Source organism: Megalops cyprinoides, chromosome 24, assembly GCF_013368585.1.
Source record: "Megalops cyprinoides isolate fMegCyp1 chromosome 24, fMegCyp1.pri, whole genome shotgun sequence".
Taxonomy (NCBI): domain Eukaryota; kingdom Metazoa; phylum Chordata; class Actinopteri; order Elopiformes; family Megalopidae; genus Megalops; species Megalops cyprinoides.
In genome coordinates, this window is record NC_050606.1 from 17,295,262 (window position 1) to 17,321,030 (window position 25,769).

A 25,769-nucleotide genomic window follows, 5' to 3' on the forward strand; every position below is an offset into this window, starting at 1 on the left:
AGGATTAGTTTCTCCATAACTGAAATTGTGCCTCAAAAGATGTACAGTAATACATATGAGATAACCAATCAAATAAAAAAGAGAACAGGCAGAGAAAATTAATTACAATTATGAGTATTTGTGATGTACAGTAAATTTGAGTTTGAAGTGGTAGTGTGTGCTACGTGTCTTTAATTTTTGTATATTCATGAAACTTTGAATTGGAAAAGTGGCGTAAAAGATTCAGCTACATTGTATACATGGTGTAAAGTACACATTTACCAGAAAGGGTTTCTTGCCAGGAAAATTCTGGTTTCATTTGCAAATTTTTCATCATAAAAAATGTTTTTTCTTTCTTTTCTTTTTTCTGTTTTTACTTTCTTCCCTCCCTCCCTCCCTCCCTCCCCCCCTTCCTCCTCTCTCCCTCTCTCTCTGTCTCTCTCTCTCTCTCTGTTCAGGCTGTTCTCTGTCTAACTCTGGACCCATGGAGGTCACTGGATACACTGGAGGCTCAGTCACCCTGCCCTGCTCCTGCAGTGACACTCAGGCAGCACCTCAAAAAATCCAATGGTTTGTTTTTAATAACGACTGGACTGTCATATTTCCACCAAATTCTCCCAATATGGACCCCCGCTACAAAGACAGAGTGCAGGTGTTGAACTCTGCCTCTCTTGGAAACATGTCTCTACTGCTCTTTAATCTCACTAAGTCTGATGAAGGAGCATACAGGTGTGAAGATGGTGACCAAAAACATAAAGACATCCGACTCTCTGTGAAAGGTAATTTGATCACAGTTTGTATCACAATAATGGTGCTACATTGAATGAATCCTGCGCCTCTTCACAGAATCTTGCAATGAATACACTTTATTATACGTTCATTTTACATATGAGGCATTGCAATGCTTGGCAGACTATTTGGGTGTTGATGGTTTGGCATTCATATACGCCTGTCCAGATTTCAGTAAAAGGCATAATTTGTACTTTATGACATGTATGTTCTTCATAGCAGGACATATGAACATTCCTTTAGTGATGAGAAGACCATGTGCTATGAAAGGAATTTTGGATTTAGTTCTAAATTTGTAATTATTAAAACACAAAATCATCATCAGCATCAACTGTCATTTACAAAAGTGGAATGTGTACATTTAAAGTTGTAACACAGGGAATTAAAACAAGCATTTCCAAACTGTCAAGAAAAGAAAAACATTGAAATAATACATTGCAATCATCTTTGCCCTAATGTTAGATCATTAAGTATTTTGCTCTCTCTCTCTCTCTCTCTCTCTCTCTCTCTCTCTCCCTCTCTCTCTCCCTCTCTCTCTTTCTCTCTCTCTCTCTCTCTCTGTTCAGGCTGTTCTCTGTCTAACTCTGGACCCATGGAGGTCACTGGATACACTGGAGGTTCAGTCACCCTGCCCTGCTCCTGCAGTGACACTCAGGCAGCACCTCAAAAAATCCAGTGGTTTGTTTTTAATAATGACTGGAAGTCCATATTTCCACCAAAATCTCCCAATATGAACCCCCACTACAGAGACAGAGTGCAGGTGTTGAACTCTGCCTCTCCTGGAAACATGTCTCTCCTGCTCTCCAATCTCACTGAGTCTGATACAGGAACATACAGGTGTGAAGCTGGTGACCATAAATTCACTGACATCCGACTCTCTGTGAAAGGTAATTTGATCACAGTTTGTATCACAATAATGGTGCTACATTGAATGAATCCTGCACCTCTTCACAGAATCTTGCAATGAATACACTTTATTATACGTTCATTTTACATATGAGGCATTGCAATGCTTGGCAGACTATTTGGGTGTTGATGGTTTGGCATTCATATACGCCTGTCCAGATTTCAGTAGAAAGCATAATTTGTACTTTATGACATGTATGTCCTTCATAGCAGTAAATCCTGTATGTATATAATAACGGTGGTGGGGGCAACAATGACAATAAAGCTCTCTTATGTCTCTTATGTCTTATCAGATGAACTCAGAGTCTACTTGAAATATTCAAAATCTGACAGACAGTTGCTCCACCAAGGAATAACAGCATTGAGCTCTATCTGTCTTTCTCCATTTCTCTTTATTATGCAGATAACAAACTACCTGAAAAAGTGATGACAACCACAACAAAACACTCCTCATTGCAGCCTTTCCCTGGCAGCGTGACAACCAGCAAGTATTATCCCACAACCTCTACACAGGGCAACAAGGCAACCCTTTCGTATGTGGCTGCTGCTGCTATTGCCGTGGTGGCAACACTCGTAGTGTGTGTGGTACTACTGTTTCACAGCAGAAGAAGAAGACAGAAAACTGGAGCCCCGGCAGAGAGTGGACAGAGAGAGAGGGGGACCACAGAGCAAGAACAGGAGCCCGAGGATTCCAATACAGTGACGTATTCGACTGTCGTTCACAGCAACACAGCAAAACCCAGAGAGAGACAGATGGAAAGTGACAATCCTACAGAATATGCTGCTATTAGAGTTGGTGTTTCACTGTAGTCAAAGACATACAGCATATGCTCATACCTGTTCAGACAGAAAGGCAAACAGGAATACAGACACACAGTTCAGCACAGGGAGAAAGGGATAAATGCACAGACAGACAGGGAGAAATACAGACATGCAGACAGATGGTAGCATACACAAATGGGCACATGCACAAACAGATACAGACACACACACACACACACACACACACACACACACATACACACACACACACACACACATCCAAGGACAGGTTGTATCACACACAAACATGCAGACTGATAAATAACGCACACAGATAGAGACACCCATACAAATGCACTCAGTTACACTGAAGAAATAGTCTGATTACATAGTATACATTTTTCTAAACTGTGATTCATTTTTTTCATAGTGTCCCCACTAAATGTTTTAATATGCGAGTCTCAAATTGGTGACTTTCCCTCAGCATGGAAAAAATAAACCTATGTTTTAAAATACAGTTTGTGAGCAGGAGTGTCTGATAGTCACAAATGGTGCACTCTGAGTATCAGTCTCAAAATGTCAGCTGTTACAGCCCTGACCATTGTAATCTTTTCTTGAAATAAAGATGTCACCTTATATTTTTACCTCATATTTTTAGCCAGTCAATTGCTCCAGGTTTTTAAGGATTTTTTTCTTTGTCTGACAATATCAGCTGTCATACTTAATTTGTGGTTGCAGCTATCCACTGGCTCCTCCACAGGGCAGATGTTATGTGATATTATAGCAATATTAGCAAGGTCTGCAAATGTGACAATTGCTGTAGGATCCAAGTAATGTCTTTTGATAGCATGTTCCACATTACTCCTTTCTGCAGATAATCTCACCTTAATGAAAACACAGGAATGGTTTGGCAGAGTTATGATTAGGGTGGCAGATACATTGACATTTAACCTTCAAGACATTAACAGGTCCTGTGCCCCAGGCTAGGTGTTCATCCAGTGACATGTTGCTAAAACATCTAAGGAGTACAGAGGGTGTGTCTACAGGGTTAAAAAAATCCATTCCCTTTTGAATCTGCTATGTTAAAGTCTCCAATCAAGTGAATCCTGTCAAAATCAATTAAAAAAAACTCAGAAAAGTAATAAATGTAGAGACAAAGATCATTGCTTGAGAGGACAACAGATAGTTACAAGGAGTGCAATAAACCCAGGTGTAGCTTGTACATAATTTCTTATAATATAAAATGTAATAAAACCATTTATCATTTTAATCATTGTCACAATTGCCATGGTCACTTTTACATTTGAACTCATTATAACTTAAGACAGATAAGATAAACAGATAAGTTCGGTGCATTGCAATTATAAACTTGTTTATACTATTTTTTTGTTTTTTTTGTTTTAACTCACTGCTGATCAACAATACAATCCAGTATTTGGTTAGCTCTTTCAATGTCCCCACCATCAGTAATGTTCAATGCTCGTTGGTATCTGCAGGTTTTTTGGCAACCGTTTCTGTGAACTGCACACAGTATAAAGTCTTGCATGGAGATATCAGTGATGAAAAATACATGGAATGTATCTGTACGTTTTATGGGAAATGTTGTTATTGTTAAATGATGTTATTGAGACAACGTTACACTTTGTTTTTCCTTCTTTAAATTGCTATTTGAAGTCCTTTAGATAGATGAGCTTATTGCATGTATTGCACTTATATATTGTTCATAAGAGGTTTCATATTTACAGTAAATGCACATAAGTTATTGCACTGTGAAGGATCATATGGTGATCTCCCCGTGACAGAAGGGGGGGGAGTTAAACAGTTTTATTGCTGCTGGTAGAAACCATCGCTTGTGACTCTCCAGGGATGAGTCTGTTGCTAGGGGTGCTCTATTGGAGAGCCATTGTGCCATGGAGGGGGTGATCTGGATTGTCCATAATACTCAGCAACTTGTGGAGCATCCTCCTCTCCGAGACCACCACTAGAGAACCCAGCCTTGCTCCCAGGATGGCGCCAGCCCTCCTTAGGAGCTTGTTGATCCTGTTGACATCAGCTGTCCTCACACTGCTGCCCCAGCACACCACAGCATAAAAGATTGCTCTGGCCACCACAGCTTGATAGAAAATCTGCATCATTTTCCTGCAGACATTAAAGGAGTGGAGCTGTCCGAGGAAATACAGGCAACTCTGTCCCTTCTTGTACAGTGCCTCTATTTTTCTTGACCAGTCCAGCTTATTGTCCAGATACACACTGAGGTATTTGTACTGCTCCACAACCTAGATGTTCGCCCCTTGGATAGAGACAAGGTTCAGGTTCAGGGCTGATCTGCATCTGCTAAAGTCCACCACAAACCTCTTTGTGATTCAGCCCACACCCTTCAACAAAGCTGTCTACTGCAGTGGTTCTCAACCAGTGTGCCGCAGCACACTGGTGTGCCGTGAGGCAAAGTGAAGAGTGCCGTGGAATTTTGAGGAACCCAACGCGTTATGTGTGTGACATTCTTCATAATCGATAACCAACTTTAAGCTGGTGTGCCTTGACGTTCTGGTTAGACCTTTGATGTGCCTTAGCCCCAAAAAGGTTGAAAACCTCTGGTCCACTGCACTCCTGTACTCTGCTTCCTCCCCTCTGCTGATGCAGCCCAAAATTACTGAGTCATCTGAGAACCTCTGTGGGTGGTAGCCTCCAGAGTTGTAGTGAAAGTCAGAAGTGCAGAGGTTGAATAGGAAGGGCGACATTGCTGTGAATCAAACAAGTCCAGTTCCCTTTTCACCTGCTCCCTAAAGCAACAACATCACAAAAATTGTGCGGTTTGGTTGCATTTTGAAACAACTGCTAAACCAATCAAGTAATTACTCCAGCACACCCACAGGTGAATCAGCACGTTCATGTCCGTTTGTCATGTGTAAGCTTTTGTTTCAGTCGTCCTTGATGGCTCCCTCCTGCCGTCTCTCCCTGTCACTCCTTGACCAAACAGTTCCTCAGTTCCCTTTTAAAGTTCAACTGTTAGTTATTCTGAAGTTTGAAGTTGCCTAGTGAAACCACAGGCCCAGCCTCCATCACACCTCAACCCTGACTCTGCTTCTTCCTCTGTTCTACATGTTTAGTTCTGGTCACTATAGCTCACACTCGAAATACACCAGTGAGCAGTTGTTTTCCACCAACTAAACAGCATCACCACAAGGCCTTTTTTCCGCAAGAGGCAGAGGTGGTTGAGAAATACTGAGCCTAGATTGTTCTTCTGTGGTTTGATGCCTGTTGAAACAACCCTGGTGGAACTTCCTCAAGGCTCAGCTACTGAACTCGTTGTGGTGAGAATGCTGTTGACACACTCTCTCTGTGTTCTTGTATTAAAAGACACTCTTGCCAGCTCCTGTGCACAGATGATGAATTTGCATGAATTTACAAATTGAAAAGGCCACCACCTTGGTGTGCGTATGGTACATATGGCAAACACTTTCCTGGAATGCATTCCTCAGCTTTAATTTACACATTCATTTCAAGCACCAATTCGATATGAATTTTAAATCATGATTTTTTAAACAGACTGTACATTGCACATTAATTTCAAGCACCAATTTTTTTGTAATGGAAACCCTTTCAGTTTCAAGACGTGCCCAGGCTCAGTTTTGCATGCATATCGTAGTAGGTGCCTCCTACTCATTCACAAGTTCCCCTTCACAGCTAGTCAAAAAAGAGAGAACTATGAAAACAGAAGAGATGGTGGAATGTGACTCAGATATAGTAAAAAACAGCAGCACCTGACAAAAATAATGCCTTGTGGTTGTGAAGTAACGTGTGGATTGTACATATATGGATCGTGTATTCTCTGATGAGAATGTGTCTATATTCACGGTATCATTCAGTCGCTCATGTCTTATTGCGCTATTGTCATTCTGTAGAGCAGGAAACAGATCTTAGTTTCGTGGCAGTGTCAGTCTAAATCTTAGATTCTTAACAACAATAATAATGGCAGCGTTGGTCTCTGTCTGGCTGGTCAGCAGTCTACTTCATATGATCACAGGTGAGTTAATCACTGTCTTTGCTTACTTGATGTTCTAAATGAATTTTATTCAGACTTGTAGCACTTGTACACTATGGCAGGCATCTGTAGTAGAGCGAGTGGGGGGGGCAGAGGGTGCGGCTGCCCCGGACCCACGATTCTTCCAGTTTCAAAGCGGTCCACCTTGGGCCTAATCTGCCTGACTGAGCCTGCATTTTTGTTGTTCAGCTGAATATTTTGAATATTTTGTTTGTGTGTCTTGATTGCGGCAAAAAAATAAAACGTCAGACTGAAGGCGTAATGGTTTTGACCGACCCCTAGTCAAGTTTCTCACCGAGATATTTAGCACTTTTGAATGAGTAGAGACACAATAGTTACAGAAAACGTTATTCTCTGTCCAGTATCCTTGTGTAAGTGTACAAACCGAAAAATTACGCCCTCTGTTCGAGTCCCAAAGCAACGCAGTATTTAAAAATGGTCTCACGCAATGAGGTGTGCTGAAAGAGCATGCCTAATTGTAATCCGTATTTCTCTCCATTTCGCCCTTCCGTCTCCATAAGTTACCCCTTGGATCTGTCTTGCATCTCCATACAGCCTATAATAGGTGGTATAAGGGCCCTCTACAGGTCCTTGCCCCCTCTGCAATGAGACACCAGCTCTGCCCCTGGAAGGCATATCTATGTCTCTACAGAGAAAGACTGGTTAGGATTCTCACAGTTTTAGAGAAACGTCTTTTTAATCGGACAAGGAACTAAGTCTGCTTATGAAACAATTCATATGGACAGTAGAGCAAATTAGGTAATACATAAACATTCAACTCAACTCTTGTGATTTATTTTAAAAAGGATGAGAGACGTGTTAGTATCTTAAATAAAAACATACTCCATATCTGATAACCAATCAAATAAGTAAGTGCAGGAAAGCAAATTAACTACAATGATAAATGTCTTTGAGATGTACAGTACATTTGGGTTTAAAACAGTAATGTCTGCTACAGGTATTTCATTTGCAGGCAAAGTCTCTATGCAGAATATAATTTGACCATTGTCTGTATGTTTATAACAAGAATGGTGTGGCATTGAGTGAATCTTGAGCCTCTTCACAAAATCTTGCACTGAATACACTTGGTTCATTTTACTTACACACTAGAGTACGAGGAATTGCGATTGTTGGCAGAATATTAGGGTGTTGCTGTTGATCATTTGGCATTCATATATACAAGTTCAGAATTCAGTAGAAAGTATAAATTGTATTTTATAATGTGTATGTTCTTTATAGTGGAAAAAGTTTCCTTAGTGATGAGGAGCCACTCACTGTATAAGGAATTTTGTATTTAGTTCTGAATTTGTAAGTATTAAAAACAAATAATCTTCATCAACATCATCTGTCTTTTAAAAAAAGTGGAACTATTTCATTTAAAGTTGTATCACAAGGAATTAAAACAAGTATCTCTCTCTCTATCTCTCTCTCTCTCTCTCTCTCTCTCTCTCTTTCTCTCTCTCTCTCTCTCTCTCTCTGTGTTCAGGCTGTCCTCTGTCTGACTCTGAACGCTTAGAAGTGGTCACTGGATACACTGGAGGCTCAGTCACCCTGCCCTGCTCCTGCAGTGACACTCAGGCAACACCTGACAGTATCAAATGGATACTTCTTAATAATTACCAGACTGTCATATTTCCACCAAATTCTCCCAATCTGGACCCCCGCTACAAAGACAGAGTGCGGGTGTTGAACTCTGCCTCTCCTGGAAACATGTCGCTCCTGCTCTCCAATCTCACTGAGTCTGATGAAGAAACATACAGGTGTTACGCTGGTTCTGGAAATTCAAAAGACATCCGACTCTACGTAAAAGGTAATTTTATCACTGTTTGTGTCACAATGATGGTGCTACATTTAGTAAATCCTGCACCTCTTCACAAAATCTTGCAATGAATACACGGTTCATTTTACACACTAGAGCATGAGGGATTGTGATGCTTGGCAGAATATTACGGTGTTGATGTTGATGATTTGGTATACATAACAGTCCATATTTCAGTAGAAAGCATAAATTGTCTCTTATAATGTGTATGTTCTTTAGAGTGGAAAAATTAAGGTTTCCTTAGTGATGAGGAGACCACATGCTGTATGAGGCATATTGTATTTAGTTCTGAATTTGTAGTTATTAAAAACAAATAATCATCACCAACATCATCTGTCGTTTAAAAAAGTGGAACTATTTCACTTAAAGTTGCAACACAAGGAATTAAAACAAGTATTCACAAACCATCAAGAACAGAAACACATTAAAACGATACATTTTGATTGATCTTGGCCCAAATGTTAGATCATTCAGCATTCTGCTCTCTCTCTGTGTTCAGGCTGTTCTCTGTCTGACTCTGGACGCGTAGAAGAGGTCACTGGATACACTGGAGGTTTAGTCATCCTGCCCTGCTCCTGCAGTGAAACTCAGGCAAAACCTGACAATATCAAATGGACATTTTTTAATAATGACCAAGCTGTCATATTTCCACCAAAATCTCCCAATACGAACCCCCGCTACAAAGACAGAGTGCAGGTGTTGAACTCTGCCTCTCCTGGAAACATGTCTCTCCTGCTCTCTCATCTCACTAAGTCTGATGAAGGAATATACAGGTGTGAAGCAGGTGACCGAAAATACAAAGACATCCAACTGTACATGAAAGGTAATTTGACCACTGTTTTTGTGACATTGAGTGAATCCTGAGCCTCTTCACAGAATCTTGCAATGAAGAAATACACTTGGTTCATTTTTCGCACTAGAGTATGAGGAATTGCAGTCCTTGGCAGAAAATTATGGTATTTATGTTGATGAGTTTGCATACACATATACCGGTCCAGAATTCAGTATAAAGCATAAATTGTCTTTTATAATGTGTATGTTCCGTCATAGCAGGACAATGAGGAGACTGCATGCTGTAAAAAGAATTTTGTATTTTGTTCCAAATTTGTAATTGTTACAACAAATAATCATCAGCATCATCTATCATTTTGAAAAGTGGAACTTGAACATTTAAAGTTGCAACACATCTCATCTCACTGAGAGTGATACAGGATTATACAGCTGTACAATTTGCTTCGGAATATAAAAAGAGATCAAACTCTCTGTGAAAGGTAATTTGACCACAGTTTATATAACAAGGGTGTTGTTGCATTAGAACAACCCAGAGTTTAGCTGAAACATTAAAACTCTGATAGACAGATGTTGCATTAAGGAAAAACATCATTTAACTCTATCTTTCCCCATTTGTCTGTTTTGCAGATAAAAAGCTACCTACAACAGTGATGATGGTCACAACAAAACACTCCTCAGTGCAGCCTTTCCCTGGCAGCGTGACAACCAGCAAGTATTATCCCACAACCTCTACACAGGGCAACAAGGCAGCCCTTTCGTATGTGGCTGCTGCTGCTGTTGCCGTGGTGGCAGTGCTTGTAGCAGGTGTGGTGGTACTACTGTTTCACAGCAGAAGAAGAAGACAGAAAACTGGAGCCCCAGCAGAGAGTGGACAGAGAGAGAGGGGGACCACAGAGCAAGAACAGGAGCCCGAGGATTCCAATATAGTGACGTATTCAACTGTCGTTCACAGCAACATAGCAAAACCCAGAGAGAGACAGATGGAAAGTGACAATGCTACAGAATATGCTGCTATTAGAGCTGGTGTTTCACTGTAATCACAGACATACAGTGTATGCTTGTACCTATTCAGATAGAAAGGCAGATAGGAATACAGACACACAGTTCAGCACAGGGAGAAAGGGATAAATACACAACCAGAGAGAAATACACAGACACAGACAGATGGTAGCATACACAAATGGGCACATGCACAAACAGAGAAACAGTCACACAGACACACATACACACATATATCCACGGACACGTTGCACCACACACAAACATGTAGACTGATAAATGGTAATGCACACAGATAGAGACACCCATACAAATGCACTCAGTCACACATTAACTGCTGTTGTTTGAAATTAGTCAATTTACTGGACACATATGTAGCACATATTTCCAAAATCTGTGGTTCTTGTTTGTATTAAAAATTATATTTAAACATTATATTTAGGAAAAAAAACATTTTAAATACAATTTGTGAGCAGGAGTGCATGACAGTCACACACCGTCCACTCTGAGTGTCATCCTCAAAATTTCAGCGATTTCAGCTCTGACCATTGTAATCTTTTCTTAGAACAAACATGTCACTTTGTCAAAAAAGCGGCCTAGGTTGAGGCATCATAAGGCAAAGCAGGGTTAACTAAGTGAACTATTGTGGAGGAATTTTTTTTTCTTGCTTTTAGAAATAATTGTCACAAAATAGGCTTGTCAGGTACATTATTTAATTGTAAACGTTATAAATTTTATGAATTAGTTTGCTAACCTTTTCCAAGTGGTGAATCCATGCTTTTGTTTCTCCCTGTCTTTGTTGGACAATGTTTTTGGACCGTCAATGTCAGTTGTAGTACTTTGTATTTGTGGTTTCAACTATCCACTGGCTCCTCCACAGGGCAGGAGTTATGTGATATTATAGTGGCATTAGCAAGGTCTGCAAATGTGACAATTGCTGTAGGATCCAAGTAATGTCTTTTGAAAGTATGTTCCACATTACTCCTTTCTGTAGATAATCTCACCTTAATGAAAACGCAGGAATGGTTTGGCAGAGTTATTATTAGGGTAGCGCATACATTAATATTTAACCCTCAAGACATGAACAGGTTATGTGCCCCAGGCTAGGTGTTCATCCAGTGACATGTTGGTAAAACATCTAAGGAGTACTGAGGGTTAATAAAACCCATTCCCTTTTGAATCTGCTGTTCAGGAAACTGTGCATGTTTTCTACATGGAGGTTAAAATCACCAATCAAGTGAATCCTGTCAATTCAATAACAAAAAACTCAGAACATTAATGTAGAGGCAAAGAGCTTTGCTTACGAGGACAACAGATAGTTTACAAGGAGCACATTAAACCCAGGTGTAGCTCTGTTATTGAAATATATTGTGTACTGTACATGATAAAAGGGAATAAAACCATCTATCATTTTCATCATTGTCATAATTGCCGTGGTTGCTTTTACAGAGGATAAAGAGAAAGCAGTCCAGGCACAGTGGAGACAGAAGGTAAAGATGTTTACCTCCCTTGACTTCTCCTCATTAAATTATATTTCTCACCCATTTGTAAACTCCTTATATAAATATAAGGGTCATTGGCTCTTCCCCTCACCTTGTGCTGCACCTACCACCAGTCATTCAACCTCATGTCAGGTTCACTTTTATTCACATTTATTTCTTTTATGTTTTCTATAAACATTTGAATTTGTTCACTGTACGAAGTTAAAAACAGATAAGTTCAGTTATAAAAGACAGTTTCATTGCAATCCTAAACTTATTTCTGCTATTTTTTCTCTTTTTTACCCAGTATTTGGTTAGCTCTTTCAATGTTCCCAGCATCAGCAATAGTCACTGCTCTTCAGCATCTGAAGGTTTTTTGGCAACCGTTTCTGTCAAATGCACACAGTATAAAGTCTTGCATGGAGTACTTAAGAAGACATCAGTGATTAAAAATTCATGGACTATATCTTCATGTATTATGGGAAGTACAACAGGATTATGTTATTGAAAATGTTATTGAAACAACATTAAACTGCTATATTTTTTTTTTCCTGATTTAATCGATAGGGTCTGTGAAAAACATGGATAAAGGTATTGGAATTAAGGGTAATATTTTATGGTACACATAAGGAGAAAGCTTATCTTTTTAGCTACAAGCCACAGCTCTATGTTCCTTACACACACGGTTACATTTACTTTACAATAAATTATTTAAATAGCAGGCACAATTATTCAGAATGAATTACATACGTGATGCCATTCATTTCTGTTTGACATTCATTTAATTCATTCATTCATTCAGATTCAGTACTGTCCTAAAGGTGCAACAGCTGTTCCTTCTGACCCTGCAATCCTGTACTGTAGACCAGCACCTTCCTCCACTGCACCACACCACATGGCCATCCTCTCGCAACAGTAGTATCACATGAACATTTTACTTTTGATCAAGTGAAATTTCTGGACTGGCATCTGGCTACAGCCAGCAGTCACTACTTCACTGGGTGTAGATGGGTTATAAAATGGCACTTCTGTGTCACCCTTCCCAATAAGTGTGCCTAGCCATGGAGGACTTAGGCCTTTGAGCAAGTTAGACTTAGGCCTTTGAGCAAGTTACTTGGCACCACCTTGTACACTTCACCATTAACATTAACATTTTTACTGCATTGAGCTGTAAAATTAAGATCAACTTTACTGTTAACTGCAGAGCCTGATATTAACTCTTTGAGAGAAAGACATTTAGCATGCAATGATGTAACCGACATAGATAACTAAATGTGGCTTATGCTAACAAAAAAGCATTACTGGAACTTATTGAAAAAAACATTGAAATGGCATTAATGCAAAACACTCAAGGATTCTACAATGAAATCAATAATCTGGGCCTAAAGCCTCTGATGAAAATGTCATATGGTCAACATATGATGTCGCCGGACTAGTCCAGTACTATAGGCCTTGAGGAACTGTGATGAAAGTGTGAAGCTGCATTCCACTGTCCGTCAAAAGTTTGTTGCCTCTGTTGTCCTCCAGTTGGTCTTTGTTGGTACTCCCCTAACAAATGACAGGACATCTGACTCATCTACAATCTCCCTCCAATAAAGAATCTGATGGTTCAGTCCAACATTGGCTGCATCAGGTTTTTTCCTACTGTCAGGTTGTCACAGTAAGTAATTCATGAAAATGGAGACTTGAGTCAGGACATCGATTATATTCAAAGCAAGTAGGAAAGACACTTTGTTTCATGGAGATTTATTTAAGGATATTTGTAACCAATATAAAGTATGCAACGCAATGGTACTAATAAATTTAAAGGATCAAGAATGGATGACATGAAGTCAATGAAGTCACTGAAAGTCTCTTCTTTGAGAAAGAAGAGAAGATGAGAAAGGCACTTCTTTGAGAGTCATCAAATCTCATTAACATGGTGCAAATCTCATTCATAAATCTGTAAGAAAGTAAGTGTTCCACTTACTTACATAGGAATCAGTTTAAAGTTTGTAAACTTTACATAGGGGTTCGTATAAATCAAATTAACCCATTACATTTTTACATGACTATTTGAGCAGCATGTTAAAGGAGGACGATTTGTAAAGGATAGGCACATATTCATCACAATTATATGGTGTGCACTAGAGCTAGAATACAGGAAGGTCTTGTTTCAGAATCATGTTTGCGACATTTATTGTATCATTGCATGACACCATTAACTCTTTTAGAACACAAAATCCAGATGTATGATAAGACAGAGGCTGGGGTACATGAGAAAAATGAAGGGGCAGCAGTAAAGAATAGTGATAAGGAGCATGGCTCTTACCTGAAAGGTTGTTGGTTTGATCCCAGCTGGGGCACTGCTACCGCACCCCTGCCTAAGGTACTTAACCCACAATTGCTATAGTAAATGTCCAGCTGTGTGAATGGATAACATGAAAAAAATGAAGCATATGTAAGCCACTCCGAATGACAATAATGGAATGTAAAGGTAAGGAAAATAAACTATTTCCTTCTTTCCAACCAGAGATCTGAAAAGTTGAGTTAACTGCATTCTTCTTTTTGCATTTGATGACTTAATGATGAGGAATTGAAAAATATTTATTTATTTTGTCCAAATGTGGACACTGCTGGATCATCCTGTAGCTGCATACCCCTCCAAAGGATTTTATTTCTGTTCTTCTTGTCCCATCATTCTGGAATGTCCCACAGTGCACATCACAATATTGACTATTTATACTGTACTTTCTGTGTACATTTAAATGTACAAATTCTTGTACAGCATTTGCATCTCATGAAAAGATAAACAATTTAGCATAAATAGTGTTCCCCTTGGAAAAAAATTGAATGGAATGGGGATCCATCTATCCATTCATAACATAGAATATCTGTGGTAAGGCCTCAGGCATAAAAGTAAGCCCCACGCAACAGGAAGGTGAAAGCCTTCCCAGCCTTCTCTTCCTGTCGCATCCATCCGAGACTAAATATGGTCATCATCGCACTTATCCATGCGTGGCTCGGCGTAGCTGTAAGGTCAAGCGCCGTCCCTAGTTAGACGCTAATGCCCAGTGTCAGTGTTGTCATAGCGTGTTAAAAGGCCTGATTGCAGCGCGTCGCCTTCCCGCCGGGGCTGGCTGGCACCTCACACTGCTCCGGTGTCAGGTCTGCTTTCCTAGGGTAAGGGTTGCATGTCAGAGGATGGTGAAGTACAGACCTCAGCACACCAGGCAGCTTGGTGCAAGGTGAGGCCTACTTCCAGTATTTAACAGAGCACTCCTGTTGTGCCCATTGAACGAAGGCATGGGTTACATACACAGTTGAACTCAGTTGCATTTGTTGGACGCTAAGATAAGACTTATTTTTCTCCATGTTCAAATCATTCATCAGTGTTGTAGGATAAGTTCACAATTCATTGGTTTTACATTTACAAGTTTAAAATTACTGAAAACATTATTTTTATTATATTATTATTCATTATTATGAACAACATCACCATGAAAGCTCAAGATTTACAACTTTTTTCTGAAACTCATGGCATTCACAATACCCATGTTAACACTACAGCAGTCCATCAAGGACAGAAATGTTGAAATGTCTTGCGTTTTCAGTGCTGGTGATGTGTAGTTGACCTTGGTTATTTAAAAAAAAAAAAAAATTTGTTTTTCAAGTGGGAAATTAACACAGGTGTTCCCGGGTGATTGCAGCCCTTAAATTGCTTTGCTCAGAACCAGTTGTTTGTCTTTAAGAAATGTGTTTACACATAATATGCATTTATTCATGTGCATGACTCCGTGGTGACGTTCATGTGGTTGGTGAAGTTAACCTGCGCATGTTTATGTGGGTGGCTGGGTGGTGAAGTGGTACTCCCATAGCACGCTGCTAAAGACCTGGGTTTGAATTCTCTCTGTGAGCATGTGAGTTTTTCCAGCATCACTCCTGACTCCTGGCTCCTCCTGACTCATTCTGTGTGCTTGCATGTGCCCTATGAGGGCCTGGTCTCCTGTCTGTGGAATGGCCCTGATATTGCTCTGCTTCTGTTAGGTACAGCCCTGGATCAACTCGAGCCTGTATAGAGTTGTGTGGTTATTTACAAGATCAGGGTTTCCCATCAGGGTGCCAACTGTCAATATAAGAGCTTTATATTGTCATTTTAAGTATAAATGTAAGAACTTAAAGTATTTTATTTTTATATCTACAGTGGTCAAAGCTCCACAAAATCAGGTCACTTTGAAGATAGAAGTGTCTTTTTCAGACATTTTACAAATATAGTTTGTGTCAGCGGAATACCAGACACCCAAGACTTTTGGAAGCCAGGCAATTTGTTATCAATACTGTAACATCACATTGACATTGATGGAGTCGATAGTAAATGGCATCAAGCTGGTGAGTTAGCGGGAAAGTTGGTCTTTGGCTGATAGTTCATGAATTTTCAAGGACAGTGGGATGTTTAAACAAATTCCATGATGTTTCTGGGCAAAAATATTTTCGAAGATTTTTTTAAGGACCATGGGAACCCTGTCCATGTTCCAGCAAAGAGAAACATCTCCCCTGTTGCTCCACAACTCGCACTAGTAGAGAAAGGGCCCATTCTATTGCCATTCGTTGTTAAAATACAGCCCACTCCCTGCCGTCCTGGAGATGCAAACGCAAACAAAGCGAGCACTCTCTCGCGTTACGTGCAAGCTTCTGCTTCCTGCCACTCAGGAGAGCGGGGCGAGTAAACCGTCAACTGCCCTCCCGCCCGGCCACAAAGCCACATCCAGCCCGACGCGCACCATCACACCGACTGCTCGGCCGAAGGGACAAGAGAGACATTGAATGAATGCTCAGAGGCTTCTAAAGAATTTTGTTTGTCAGAGACATCGGTTTGACCTCATTTCCCCCATAATTATGCAATACTGTGGACAAAATGGGAAATGCTTACCTCACATAAAAAAAAGCCTCTCGCACAATGTGCTAATCTTCAAGCGGAGGGGTCTAACTCCAGTATTTACCAGAGTGCTCCTGTTGCTCCCATTGAAGAAACTCAGCTGTATCTGTTGGAGAGAAAGATAATGAGCCACGTTCTGTTTGTTCAAATGATTCATCAGTGTTGTAGGATAAGTTCAAATTTCATTGATTTTACATTTACAACTTTATTATATACTGAAAACATAACTTTAACAAAAACCATCATAAAAGCTCAAGACATAACTTTTTTTTCTGAAACAGCTAACAGTGTTAGATGTTATAAGCACATTGACTGACTGATGGCATTCACAAAACCCTCATTTGGCATGTGTTCACTGGCAATTCTCATAAATGGACAGAAATGTTGAAATGTCTTGTGTATTTAGTGCTGATGATGAGCTGTTGACCTCGGTTATTAAAAAAAGAGAGGCAAACCAACATCTCTCTGACATTCCTGGCTGAGCGTTCTTGGATGTTAATGGAGGACAACATGTGATATGAAGGTGTAACATGACAAAATATCATACATCTATGCCATCTGTCTGTGTTTGAAGGTAATGAATGGATACAGCTGTCTCGTAACATTGCACATTATTAACCCAGAGCCTATATTTTCAGGAATCCCTTCACTGTTGAGATTTGGATGTTGGGTTCATGGCAGTTTTCTGTGTACTGTGTCAAGCAAGTGTGACATCTGGAACTATAGTGAAATTTTAATATTTTAAAATTCCTGTGGTCATGAAGGAAGGCTTAATGTGAAGATGAGGACACCACTTGACACAAGTACTAACCACTCATGCCTTCATCATGCAGATGAAATGCCAACAGAGCTGCAATGAATCTTTTGCTCATGGTGATTGTCCTTTCAAGAGAATGCTGAGTTTAATTAACTCTTGTTAATCGACTGTGCTGAATTTACCTTTAGACTAATAAGTAGGGTTTGGGTATTGGCACAGATTCCCCAATCCGATTTGATTCCGATTCACAAGGTAACGATTCGATTCAATCTAATTAGATTCTGATTCAATAGGAACGAGATATGAAATACTTTAGCAGCTTTCCATATTTGGAGAGATGTTTTAAAAGCTCTAAAGGGAACACAAATTTACAAATGCAGAGTCACTGGAAACAAATTGTGAAAGTCACTAAAGAAAAGGACAAAGGCTTGTACAGTCATGCGCCGCTTAACGTTCTTTCGGATATAGCCTTAAGCGACGCATGGCTGTATACCAGAAACTTTTTATTTGAGGAACACATGAGTATAGTTTCTTAAAAATAAAACCAACGTGTATCATTTCCTATATTAATGACACAATGCAGCAATGCGTTTGCATTAGTTTGCTCAGGGAAAGCTGGTTTGTAAGGTAGCTATGATGACTGACAAAGAGTAGCTGACTGGCAGTAGCAACTTTGCAATTGTGAACAATGTTTTCTTGCTAGCCTAATATGAACAACTGGCTAGCTAGCAAACGAACATGAACAACTGCGTTTCTCTTGACTTGCGCTAAATTACATTGCATTCGTGAGCAAGTGCTGCTGTTCAGTTTAGCTAGCTAGGTAGCTAGGTAGTGGCATGTGCACTGTATTAAAGTTGAAGCTAAAAAGCTGTGACTGCAGTGCAAATATATATGAGTATGTATACCAGGCATCTCCACGATTTTGGACACCCTTCTCCACGCATCCATTTTTTTTTTTTTTATTTACATCTCTGTACGTATTAAGAGACAAATTGTAGATTATAGGGAAACCTGACACTGCCACGATAAGCTCCTCCATGTTTGACTGGAACCGAAATGTTGGATCATTTGTTTCAGCAACGTGTGTCACGCTGCCTTCACTGTGTTGCATCGCTCATCGTCTAGTCTATTTTAGCCCCACCTAGTTGCAAAGCCAATGGCCACTTGTCTCTCGTCGTTGTAACCAACTCTCATTGAAAATGAATGGCAGCCAGTCGCTTTGTCTCTCTCCTGTGTCATCCGTCTGACTGTAGGGTTAGCCATGGTGAACACTGAGAGGTCGCATCACAGTTAAAAAATTGTAGCCTAACAGATTTTCCTCTATGCGTTCGCAGATCGTTAAACGTTAAAAGTTTTAAAACGAGAGAGTGACATCTAATGAGGGGGGACTAGTAATTGCCTTTAATACGACAGTTAGGCTATGTCAGGGCCTGTCTATTTAATTCTCTGGCTATGTTTAGCCATTTCGGAAATGAACCTAGAAAACTGGAAAAAATGCATATTAGCCTAAAAGATAGATGCATAAATTTTACAGATCGATATCGAATCGGACAATTTTAAAAAACGATTTATCGAAAAAACGATATTTTTGCACACCCCTACTTTCCACATTTATAATGAATAATGGATAGAAATGAATGTCTTTACAGTTGAAGCCCCTTCAAATGCAGTCTGTGAGCTCTCAAAGGCATCAGTACAGCCCTGAAACATTTCTGCACTGTCACATTCAGGTGCTTCTTGTGCACTTCCTGTTTCCTGCAATAAGTGGACAGATTTCTTCATCCCAAGCTGCAACAAACTCACAACAAACCACAATCATGTTAAGCCTGAGCGCAAACGTTCATGGAGTCTGATGGCATTAGGAAGAATTTGTGTGAACGTTTCATTTGGTTTAACGCCGCTGTTTTCACTTGTATTTTTTCTTAATGACGTGTCAATGTCAGTTGAACCATGCCACAATTCTGCCTTGCTGGTTGTAGAGGAATGACAGGTAAAATGGAGTAAACATGAATGCACTTGGGAATTAGGGGTCAAAAGTAAATATGAAAGCCTTCTTGCCAGTGATCCTAGGGAAACAAAGGGTGAATTGCAGGTGTCTCAGTAATGTCTATTCTCATGAAGGCAAATCCAACCTGAAAAAAATGATATTCTTCTTTCCTTCTCTGTTTTATATTGCTTCCTCTTTTTAGAGGGCCCGAAGGGTGGGGGGTTTGGTGAGAGAGAGATGTAATCTGCATTTTGTCTGTTGCTTTACAGAGTAACATCTGTTTCTCGCCTCTGCAAAAATAATCACCCGCAAAAAAAAAAAACAGATTTTTTTAAACCTTAACATGAATTTCTCTTGACCTAAAGCCTGAGTCTTTCTGCGGCCTCAGTCCAAAAAACCATTTGACACACGTGAGCTTGTGTGCATTCTGTGTGTGTTCTTGAGGAGCTGTTCATGTCAGAATAGCCGCAAAGAGAGAGGCTGCGCTGTGACAAACCTTAATTGTACTGAGGTAGCTAAATGACAGAACTCATTATTCTTGCTTTGTGTGTGTTTAATGTTGCAGACGTCTTGTCTTCAGTGCCTTTTTCTAACAGTGGAGTCATCAGTTTTTTTAGTGTAGGATGGAGAAAGCCTGGAATCTTTGGAAAAATAGGATTTATGTTCTCCTACAAGATAATAAGGAAAAAGGGAAATATTAGGGAAACTGGATTTATTTATTCATTAAAGTAATTATTTATGTGGTTCAATTAATAGGACTCGATTAAATATGACCTTTAATGTAACATAACTGAGCTCAATTCATTTTGTACGTGACACAACATTTTCAGCTGTATCATGTCAAAAGAGTGCCAGGCTAAAAAATTTGACTCTCAGGAAAAGGCCTGCCAAAATTTACAAATTGACAGTTGAGTGATGAATCTCAGTACTGTATATGAGTGTAGTCTAATTGTGTCAGGTCAAAAAGCAAAGAAAAAAAAAATGATGTGATGCCTCTAAAGCACGTACACACTCTTACCTTTCCCTATGATCAGCTACATGGGGTACACTCAAATTAGTCGGAGCATAATGGGGGGGGGGGGGGGGGGGGGGGGGGGCAGTGTAGCATAGTGGTCAAGGAGCAGGACTCGTAACTGAAAGGTTGCCCATTTGATTCCCTGCTAGGGCACTGCCTCTGTACCCTTGGACAAGGTACCTAACCCACAATTGCCTCAGTAGATATCCAGCTGTATAAATGGGTATCATTACTAAGAAAAAAAACAACTATAACTGATGTAAGTCACTCTGGATAAGAGCATCTGCTAAATGCCAATAATGTAATGTAATAATGCATAATTCATAATATGAGAGATACAGTTTAATCTATGAAAATATGAGTAACATCTTCATTCATTGGTAGGAAAGTCAGCCTGTTAAAAAGTAACCTAAATTACAACCTAAGTGATATTGTTATAATGAACACCTGGGTAATACTTATCTAGAATAATTTCCAGCTTTATCACAATGACTTCAACTGATGCAGGCAAACATACCCATTCGGTTCACAATACCGGCAGTGAGTTTTGACCCAGGTCAAAACTCACTGTCTCACAGGTCCTGATTTGTCTCACAGGTCGCTTTTCTGGAACAACCGCATTCCGTTCACAGGGCTTCGCCTCCATGCGACACCAAGACTGTGACATGTGTCACGTGAAAACCGTGTAACTTGTGGGCTGCCTGCTTCCTCCAAGGGCATTGCTGGATCATTCCTGCCAGCGCCGTCATTGATTTCACTCGGGCGACATGGAGGCCTGTTGGGGTCAGGCTAGGGTCAAGGCCCTCCATCCCTCATGGATCTTTTACTCTTCTTTTATTGACTCCACTGAATAAAAGGTACAGCAGTGGATGTCACAGATAAGTGTTAGCCAGTCAACTCATTCACTGCCCTGTCCTTTCGGTGTCATTGGCTTTGTCCATGGTTTGGAACCATTTTAATGTTAATTTATACGTTTTTTAACATGTATGCTTATATGCAAGTGCTCAGTAGATTTGGTTCTGCTGCGTCAAGTGTCAGCGGAATGGCTGTGTAAATGAAAGGCACATTGCTGAAAAGGCAATAAAGCAGGTAACACTCTTCACAACACCACAGCAGAAGTTCAAGTTTTGTTAAGGTCTTAAACTTGTTTGAGACCAGGCATTGCCATGTCGGTTTTAAGATGAGGTTTTTGGTGGTGTGGTGGCGTGTTTCCTGATGGAAGAGATGTTTAATCTGTTTGGATTAGGAACCAAATCATGGAGCAGGTAGGCTCACCATGAGGTGCTCCGGGCTGTCAAAGTTGTAAAACTGTAAGTAAAACTTTTGACAAGGGCTGGAGTTTCCAGACAACCTCCCTTTTCCCACACTTGAGCGGACTTGCACAGGGAGGCTAAATTAAAAAAAAGTGAATAAAATCTTTGTGAACACCTGAGACATCTTTCCGGCATGATTTTTTTTTTCATTTACAGTGCATGTAATTTGCTTCCATACATGCAATTCAATTATCCATTATTAAGAGCATGCTCTGTTAGATTATAATCACTGTGACCTCCCTTTGTTGCCATGGCAAGCAATTGCAAAAGCCCGTTGGCTCCATTTCTTCTGTGCAATCTTTCTTGGGATGTATGTTTCATTTTTTTAAAGGATACAGTTTTTAACCTGTTACTTTTCACTGATGAACAATTTAACCCTGTTGCCACTAGACAAGACAAGTGGCTATGCCAGAACCACAATGCAGTAAGGGCTTCACCAAGGCTTCAGATATTGGTTTTTGACCGTCTTTATGCTACATCTTTAATAACAGAAGTTTGTGTGATAGTGTTGACCGTTGCACCACACATGAAAATGAGGAAGGAGGATTTTACAAGAAATTTATTTTAAGAACTCCAAAAAAAAAAAAAAACTGAAACTCTCACACTGCCAGAGTCATCATACTCACCAGCTCAAACTACAGCTCCCCCCCAACAGTGTGAAGCCATCTCTAACTCGAGCGTCCTTTAACCAATATGCTAATTGGAGAAGTGATGAAAGGGCTTTTGAATTAACATTTAATATGACTGCTGAAAGTAATGCTGACAATGCCAATTATCTGCTAATAGGATTCCTTAAATGACATGTTTTAGCATGCAGAACAGAAAAAAAAACTCTCTCTGTAAGCAACTGATGAGAAAATTGTAATGATTATTTACAGATAAAAAAAAATTGCTCAGGACTTCTTGTGGTTACAGAGGAAAGAAAAAGGAGAAGATGAGCACACTGCTTGCGCAATAATCTGACCCCTGATGTCTCCATCATGCAGAATAAATTCAGCAGAAGATGCTCTGAAACAAATAAACACAAAGTAATGAGGCTGGACACTTTCACAATGATTTTGCTGATCAACGAAGCTCGCGATCTCACTGCTGTTAACACAGAAAGTGTTCCTCACCTACTCCCACAGAGCTACTTTGCGCACAGCACAGTGAGTCAGGATGCTGTTTGCATATTCAATCTAAAGATGGAACGTGGCTGCTTCATTATAAATATCTGCTTTGTTTTTTATGTTATCATCAGGCATTTGCAGGCAGGTGCAAACAACACAATTGCTGTTTCCCCATAGGATCTTAGCTCAGTGGTGAAGACTGTGAAGGCTGTTGAACGGCAGTATACCAAACCCAATGACCCATTTGCTTTCTGTCACCAGACACACAACCCAGCCACTGTGGAAGAAGCAGCCCCTGAAATGGTAGTGCCTGTGTCAGACTACATGCAACAATAACATTTCACCACTTGAGGCAGTAGATGACAGAAAGGCCAACAGACAAGTTGCAGCCAGCATTTTTCAATTTTTTTTTTTTTCCCGCAGAAGCGCATTATTCTTAAGCATGAGGAGAGATTTGTGCTATTCCCTTGTATTTATGAACAGTGTGAAACAGAGATACCGTACGGAATCTCAGTTACTGCTGTACATTCATCTGTCCCTCATACCGGATCAAGTGAGAAAATGGCTAAAAAAAAAAAACAACAGACTTATCTACAGTCTACTTCCCAGGTCCTCTCAGCCAGGGTATTCTAATCTATACACAAAAAGTAGGTAAGTCATCACTTACATGATAACTGTAAAATGTGAATATATCCATTAACAAAAATCATTCAGCAATAACAATGTTTTACAGCATAAGCAAATGTGAATCTCTTTAGGGACACAGGGCATTATTTAAAGGACAAAAAAAAAAAAATCCTGCACAATGACCAAGTGCAGCATGCAAGTGTAATTTAGGGCAGTGCAAACGGGGAAAAAAAAAAAAAAAAAATCAGCTGCATCAACATCCAGAACATTGCTTTCGAAGGCAGGACTGACCATCGTTAGAGACATGCCCTATAAGCCATACGCTTGTTATGACAACACTTTACACTACATTTCTGTCATTTAGTAGATGCTCTTATCCAGAGTGACTTACAGTTTTATTCATTTATACAGCTAGATATTTAATGAGGCAATTGTGGGGTAAATAGCTTTCCCAGGTGTACAAGAGCAGTGCCCTAGCAGCGGAATCGAACCAGCAACCTTTCGGTTACGAGCCCTGCTACTTATCATTACGCCACACTGCTGCTTGCCACATGACAGCATGTATTTTATTATGCCGCACAACACAGAATCTGTGACATTCACAAAGTTCTCTTCACAAACTGAAAGCCTAGAGAGAATAACTGGGAGCAACACCCTGATAATTGAACAGGTTCCTTTGCCATCTAGTAGCCTGTATCATGCTGAACTTGTTTCGAATAATTTTTAAAGCTGTGCATGATGTCAGAGCTGCGCTGCGTCATCACACAAACCCTGACAATATGGCCATGCTTTAAACTGTACCACTATTAATGAGATTAAACAGAAGATAAATACAGCTCCTTTAGGTGACGCATCTGGGAGATGATAACCATGCCTTTGAGGTCTGTTACATTATCCCTGGCAGTGCTCCCATTGATCAATAGAAACCACCTCGTTCCCTCTATCCATAAAACCACCAGGGGATGACTGCAGCCTGTGATTTTGCTTTTCACTTATGACGAGAGGTGTCCATTTGAAGGTGAAGGGATACAACCGGCAGCGAGGGTCAGCTAGCCAATCAGAAACTAGGCAGGCCTATGTAATTCTGGAGGTTTATGAGGAAGAATTCTTTGATCGAAATCCCCAACAATAAGATTCAATATTATCATTCAATGTACCTATTCACATAATTGCATAATTAATGAAAAGATGCAACAAAATGAAGATTCTATACCATCCTTTGTTGTCATAAATAATGGGCCTAAGTCTACCTTATAAACAGGAGATTTATAAGGAGATTTATATATTATACAGTATAACTTAATGCATTTATAATAAAAATGCGTTGGATTGCATTGACTGCATTATGCACATAGTGGACATGGGGCCTTCACTGTGTACGGAATTCTAAATGTACTTCATTCTTGAAAAACAGGTAACACTTAAGTGTGGTGAATTTTCCATACTTGACCACAGCTCACTTGCTAAGCCCCGGTCTCGCCCACATCCTAAGCTCCATTAAGGTGCCCTCAGTGTCTCCACTGTGGCCATTGATCCGGCCTTCTCTGGGCCCATGGAGTGCCTGCTCCCAGAAAGCACCTCTCTCTCCAATTTTATCAGTTTAACTGCCAGTGATGGATGGCATTGCAGAAACCCACAAAATATTGGTTTTGCCAGCCTTAAATCAGGCTGGGCTGCAGTGGGACTTGCTTCATTTGCTATATATCTCGGTATTGTGTGCAAGGATCAATTTTAGCCCCATATTAAATGCAAGCACTTTAATGACCGACATGGACCACAAGCATTTGTAGTGACAGTCAACAGTATTTTGCTTCCCTCTCTCTGAGGTTTTTACATCCATTACCAGAAGAGTTGAGTAAATTGGAAAAAAAAAGCACAGAAATACCCCCTGATTGAAAACATTGACTGTTTTTTTCATACAACTCTACATTAAAAAGGTAAAAACTAATCTAGTGGAAATGCAAAGGATGCCCAGAGGAAACCAAATTAATGCCTGCCAAATAGAAAACTTGTGAATTTTATAAGAAGGGTGTGATTCAAGATTCAATTTCCTTGTTTATAGTACGAAAATCTCTGTGGAATGCCTTCAACTGAAATCTTTCATACAGTTGTAATATGTCAACTTCAGACATTCACAAGTCAGGGGGGAAAGAAAACAGATCTAGAATAATGAATGAGTATATTAGTCAGTCATGTGTCATTGTATTATATTACATTACATTTTGTTGCATTAAAATGTATTCATTCACGGGATGCGGTTACACAATATGAATTGCAAAGCAAAGGTACATAAGTATAAAAAGGTTGTAAGGTGTGATAATCTAATAAGGCCACATGAACAACAGCACAGAGTAAATGTTAAACCACATCTGAGCAGGTCACAGTAATGGGTGTCATAATGAAAATACAGACTAAGGGCTACAATTATCTATTTCAATAGCAAAAAATGTTGAATGTGTGTAATGGAATAATAAGCA

At 39.9% G+C, this 25,769-nt stretch overlaps 1 protein-coding gene across 1 annotated transcript in view; it reads left to right on the forward strand.

Moving 5' to 3' along the window:
* The first annotated feature begins 601 nt into the window (after positions 1-601).
* The window catches only part of LOC118771572 (cell surface A33 antigen-like), a 121,435-nt gene continuing 96,267 nt past the window's right edge, over positions 602-25,769 (forward strand). Inside the window, exons 1-4 of the mRNA XM_036519578.1 lie at positions 602-758; positions 1,335-1,655; positions 8,797-9,120; positions 9,717-9,901. Coding sequence (XP_036375471.1) covers positions 602-758; positions 1,335-1,655; positions 8,797-9,120; positions 9,717-9,901 — 987 coding nt within the window. The remainder of the gene's footprint in view (positions 759-1,334; positions 1,656-8,796; positions 9,121-9,716; positions 9,902-25,769) is intronic.